Raw genomic sequence first — 5,789 nt, forward strand, 5'->3', positions numbered from 1 at the left:
AGAGGGAAGGGGGAGAGGGGAGAAGAGAGGGGAGTAGGGAGGGAGAAGGACAAGGGAAGAGAAGAGTGAAGGGGGATGGAGTGGCAAAAACAAAGGCACTACAAAGGAAACAAGAGAGCACCCAAAGACACTCTTGAAAGAGAAGAGGGAGCTTCTATTCCAAACTTGTGCATACAACGATGACGACCAAAGTCAACCATTTGGCCTTTTATACAAGTCACCTTTTGAAGGAAGGGCCAACCCTTTTCCTTATACCACTCTCTCTTGTCTCTCTTTGTGATAACCACTTGGGCCCATATGGCGCCAAGGCATTCTCTCAACCTCCTATCGTCTTCAAATGGCTCTTGTGTTATCATTATATGGGATCCAAATGGCTCTTGTGTCATCCTTGCCAATTTGGATGGCACATGCCTTTTTCCTAAGCCATTTGAGGCTCAAAGCCCACAGGATGAGGTTGATGTTGAGCCATTTGTGGCTCAAAACCCATATGGATGGATCCATTAGTGTGCTCCATTACTGTGGATATTAACAACGGTCTGCAACCAGCTTCAACGGCTTCAAGATCCACACGGACCCATAGGAGATCCTTGAGCTGACTATGTCCTTTTACAGCTATCTTTTTCAGTTAGAGGAGGTATCGCCCACCACCATTCTGGCTAGAGAGGCGGTTTGGGAGAGCAGGTCCCCTCAGTAGTTTCACAAGGCCTTACCAAATGGTTAGAGGCTCCTTTCACGCACGCAGAGTTGTGGGAGCCTAGAAGTGCCCTGGCAAGGATGGCCTAACCCCGACCTTTTTCCGATGCTTCCAGGAGCATATCTCCACCCCTTTCAGACTAGCCTGCCAAGAGATCTTCGACTCAGGATGACTCAGGATCACTCCCACAATCCTTGAGCAGAGGCTAGATATGCCTGCTTCCGAATGGGGGCGACAGGTCAGACATTCGGCAGTAGAGGCCGGTTACCCTTTTGGAAATCGCTTACAAGATCTTGGCTAAGGTCTTGAGTCTACGTCTGAGACCCCACCTCCCAAATATCATTCATGAGGCACAGACCGGTTTTCTCTAGGAGTGTAGCATCCTGGATAACATCTTCACGTTCTCGGAGGTAGTGGACTAGGCCAAGGAGGAGGAGCAGCCGCTCGTCGTTCTTCTTCTCGATTTCGAGAACGCATATGATAGGGTGGAGTGGTCCTTCTTGGAGGGGACCATGCAAAGGTTCGAATCAGAAACCAAACCCATACATGCGAAGTTGAGATGCAATTGTTTTGTTTTGAGAGCTGGCTTTGCTCTGCGAGGCTTAAACCCAAAGACATCTCATGGAGAACTCTAGGGAACTCAGATTAACTCCAAATGTCTCGCTAAAGAGGCTTCCTTTCAAGGAAACAACGAAAATTCACCACAGCTCCTCCTCATTCCTCCCCTATCAGTTCCTCCTTATCTTCTCTACGTGGTGGCAACGGCTCGTCATCCCTCTGTTGTTGTCGCTTATGCAATTCTCTATGCCAAAGGGCAGAAAATTGTAAAGACCACTTCCGACTAACCTACACCGGTTACAATTCATGTAAAATAACGCTAAAACTATGACTTTTTGAACTCTCCTTGTCTTTGTATCCCTTATCCTCCAAATTGCAAACCATGCAAGGCGAAGACGTGCTTTCTTCCACCAGAAAGAGGAAGAGAAGCTCGCTCGACTCCCACGCGCAGCTCCCTTCACAGGTAGGTTGCCACACCCAACATTTAAGCCTAGGGCGGGCAAGATAGAAAAGATTTGATGTGGGTTCCGTATTTCTCGAAAGGTGGAGCAGTAGCGAAACAGGCAAAAGATATTGACACGGAGAGAGAGAGAGAGAGAGAGAGAGAGAGAGGGAGACAGGGGAGTGGAAACTGCCTGATGAAGAAAATGGTGATTCTGATCCACCCATATTGCATTGGAGGTTTGCCTCCTAATTCATTATACACGTTTTGTTTCTCACGATGACGAATATGGAAAAGGGTCTCGGCGATACCGGCCGTACCTGCGCTTCTGTTGGTTGAGGTTTCGTTTTTACAAAATATGTTTTTACGAACTTATGTATTTGTGGTGTACAGGAAAGCTTAGATGAAAAACTGGAGAACAAAATTTTGGAGATACTGCAAACGAGAGCTTCTAACTGCACCATGTGTCCATCAGAAGCAGGTGGCTTGCTATCCCTGAGCCTTCTCTGCAAGGCTTAATGCTTCTTGCCGTTTGGAACCATGGCAAAGCGTCTTTAGTGGTGAACTGAAAGGTTTCGTTTCTTTGTCTTACAAATGCCAGCACGAGCAATTGCACCTGAGAACTGGAGGTAAGCAGTTTTCTTACATCGTTCTACTCTTCAACTTCTGCTCATTATGTCTGGTACCGTAGTGACAGCTGAATGTCTCTCATGTTTTACAGGCCTCTGATGGAGAAAACCAGAGAGGTTTGATTTTACGTTCTCATTCCCTAAATAAAACGTGCTGACATACGTTTATCTGCTTAAGTATCACATAGAGCCTGTTTGTTACTTAAGAATTTGATTGATTTCGAAAGCCTTAGGCAATTTGGAGCGAAGCTCAATGTCATGCCTGGATTTTCAGAATTGAGATGGATTTCGGGCCGACAATGAACGTTTTAGCAGTTGATTATGCGAACAAATTTTTTTTTTTTTGGTTTGCTGAGTCCCTACGTAGTTTGTATCTCACTGCAAAAGATTATTTTAGTGTGTGCCATAAATTAAAATGTGTAAATTATACAGGTGGCCAGGCGGCTGGCTGTAAGAGGTGTTATTCATATCACACAGGTCAGGCACCCTGGATTGTGGTTTGAGAAAATTGTTGTTGCATGTGATTTTGTTCTCTCTGTAAAATAAGTCTGGAGTAGCATGATAAGCCATAGCTCCTTGGCATGCAGAGAGGGGCAGTCTGCAATCCGCTTTTGGACTTCAATGGGCCTATCCGGCTGAAGATTGCTATCAACTAGAGCAATCCATTGTCCATATAATGAGGGACCAAAACTATGGTTTATTAAATATGGCTTAGTACTTTGGTGAAAAGTGGTTTGTATTCAATGTGGTTCACTCAGCCAGGCAGAATGGCAGAGGAGCTTGTCGAGATTAAATCTTGTTTACAGAGCAACGTGATAAGTCGATAGATGCTGACTTTTTCAATACCGACAAGATGTCCAAGAGCTTTAGGGCATCCTATTATGATCCTCTGTAAAGGGGTACTTTGAGGTTGCAAGTGTTCATCACTAGATTCTGAATTTCTTGTCCTTGCTGAAGTTCCAAACTGGATATACCGGTGCTGTTTCGGGTTTTGCTAATATTTACATGGTAGTCGGCGTTCGGCTGGCTTGATTGATCCTCAACCCTGATGACCAAGTTGATGCCCCACTCTATGTCTCAGTTTATGTGAAAGTGGGAGGAAGTTGATAAACGGTATTGGTACATTGTCCCACTTTTTTTTTTTTCCCACATAGTGCATGCGTGTGTGTATGTGACCTTATTGTGCAACACACGTGTATATATATATATTTCCTTTTAGTTTTTCGTTTTGCACATCCATAAATCTTTCTTCGAACTAAAAGCAATTAAGTTCACAAATTTTATAATAAAACCTAAATGTCATTCCTTGAAATTAAAGGAAAACTTGCAAGAATTTGCTTTAACTCATTGAGGCGATGATTCAAATCCATGACCAATTGTCAAGAAAGCGGCAATGAGGCCAACTAGGTTGTGGTAGCTTTCCGTCGTCGAGCATGTAACTTGAAATTGAACTTGAATCCTAGCATTTTATCAAATTTTTAAAGGAGAAAATGTGGACATGAGACACAACATACGGTCTGTTAGGACGTGATCTTGCTTGTAAATGTCAAGGGTGGTGATTTATTGTTGACTTGGTCATATTATTTATGCATTTTGGGAGTTCAAGCCCAACAAATACATGAATAAGGTGATGCTCATGAGAGCTCATAATTGATCCTTATTGCAATCTATACAACATTGTCACATGGACTACAATCATATGAATAAAGGTGTTGATATCTTTTGATCTTGCATCCAGCTTGTATTTCCTTGCTCCCTCGTGTTAAGAATATGTATCAAAAGACAAGAATGTTATAAGAAGTCAGATTGAAAACAAGCAATTATGAATGGACGAGCAATTGAAAATGTTGAATGATAATATATAATATTATATTATAACTACCACACAATGTGTTTGGAGAGACGGTACGCTTCTTTCTTTAAAGAGTTATAATATGAAAGAATGGATTCTTTCTCGTGCATCAAGAATATAAGCGTTGAGAATATAAACAATGAGAATATCAACAGTCTCACTAATGGATAACATACTAGCATATTACTTGATGGTCAAGTGTCACTTCTTAATTGCACAACGTGTTATCTTAATATCTTCATAGATGGTTATCGGCACTTCGTTCTTCCTTCGTAAAATTTTGCTACCTATTTGCCATGCTTTTATACTTGGTTGATTGTCTGGCTTCTCTTTTGTTTTGTGCTGCTTTGTTTTGGAAGGCCTTTATTGGGTTTTCTTGTGTTGGTTATCTCAAATAGTTATAAGATCCATTGCCTGGGACTTGCTAGCATTGTTACGTTTGTGTTCGGTTAAAACGATCTTTGTAGGACGGGTGGTTTTGCTTCTCCATCGTTCCATGGGTTATTGTTGGATGTTAGGTGCTTCTCTAGTTTCAGGCTTGAAATGCTATATCTTTGCTTACGTGTGTTTGTTGGCTACGCTCTTCTTTTCTTGTGCTGGGTGATCTCTAGCTTCAAGCGCACCTTGTTAAGGAGAATCTTTAAGATGTCATAGCTCTCTTTGCCTTTCATCCCCACTAGTGACATACTTCATTACTATCTCACAAGCTTCAAAACTTTGGTTGGAGAGAAGTCATGACCCTCATATGTCTTGGGAGTGTTGATAACAACATATCGTAAGACAAAGGGCTAGAGCGGTGACTAAGAATTACAGTGCTACCTCCTTGAACTCTTTTTTCCATGGCCTTATTAACCTTTGACACCCTTGCTCCTAGTTTATCATGGCATGCGTTGGTCAATCCATTTTGCTATCTGTGGCACGATGGCCTCTGCACTAGGTTGGCACTCTTGGAATTGGTTGATTTTACTGGTTTGTGTTACCTATCAACTCTGTTGTAGACTGAAAGTTTTCTACCATGTTCAGTATCAAAATACCATGCCCAGGAGACAGAAGACACCAAATAAAGGTGCGTAAATCTCACAGGGTTCTCAAGCACATAGAAACCATAGAGCTTTGTCTTTCAACTTCTCCTCTTATTGCTGCTCCTTCCCAGCTTTCTTCTACGTGGCAGAGATCTTGTCTTTGCAGCATAGATTGCTCATTCATATCCTCTGATCTGTTCGGATAGGAAAAGGAGACCAATTGCAATCCTACATGCAATGGGAAGCGATAGATTTAGAATGAACATTAAAATAAGAGGCCTTAGCGATGGATTTCATCGATGTCCGATGCTTTGTGCTTCACATTGAGGTGTTACTTTATAAAATTGTTCCTAAACTGAGCGAAAAAAATTATATGTTCTAGAGTTGAGCTGTTGGAACTTCATCACCGCAAGCAGATCTCAAGTGCTGGCAGTTTTCCATTTGAACTTGTTGAGAGCGGCGAATAGCAAACTAAGCATATCTTTGGGTAAAGAGCTTTACAAGAGCGACGACCGATGGAGAGCATCGACATACTCCTAAGTAGAGTGTATTTCATGCATGTTAGGTTGGTCCCCTTTCTTCCACCATATAA

The 5,789-nt window shown here is 42.4% G+C and overlaps 1 protein-coding gene across 1 annotated transcript; it reads left to right on the forward strand.

Annotated features, from left to right (window-relative positions):
• Window positions 1-1,407: 1,407 nt before the first annotated feature.
• LOC147896124 (uncharacterized) lies at window positions 1,408-3,510 on the forward strand. Its single transcript, XM_087382931.1, has 6 exons — window positions 1,408-1,715; window positions 2,088-2,175; window positions 2,296-2,323; window positions 2,416-2,440; window positions 2,756-2,800; window positions 2,911-3,510. The coding sequence occupies exons 1-6, from the start codon at window positions 1,635-1,637 to the stop codon at window positions 2,977-2,979; spliced, it is 336 nt and encodes a 111-aa protein (XP_087239057.1). The 5' UTR covers window positions 1,408-1,634; the 3' UTR covers window positions 2,980-3,510.
• The last annotated feature ends 2,279 nt before the right edge of the window (window positions 3,511-5,789 follow it).

This window comes from Dipteris shenzhenensis, chromosome 12 (genome assembly GCF_047967505.1).
Source record: "Dipteris shenzhenensis isolate YYH24624 ecotype China chromosome 12, Dip_SZ_1.0, whole genome shotgun sequence".
NCBI classification, from domain to species: domain Eukaryota; kingdom Viridiplantae; phylum Streptophyta; class Polypodiopsida; order Gleicheniales; family Dipteridaceae; genus Dipteris; species Dipteris shenzhenensis.

Bases quoted from the DNA above. Each gene is read 5' to 3' on its own strand.
- LOC147896124 (XM_087382931.1), top strand. From the start codon at position 1,635: ATGCAAGGCGAAGACGTGCTTTCTTCCACCAGAAAGAGGAAGAGAAGC. The intron at 2,176-2,295 runs GTGGCTTGCTAT...TACAAATGCCAG, and splicing joins CATGTGTCCATCAGAAGCAG to CACGAGCAATTGCACCTGAG. The intron at 2,324-2,415 runs GTAAGCAGTTTT...CATGTTTTACAG, and splicing joins ATTGCACCTGAGAACTGGAG to GCCTCTGATGGAGAAAACCA.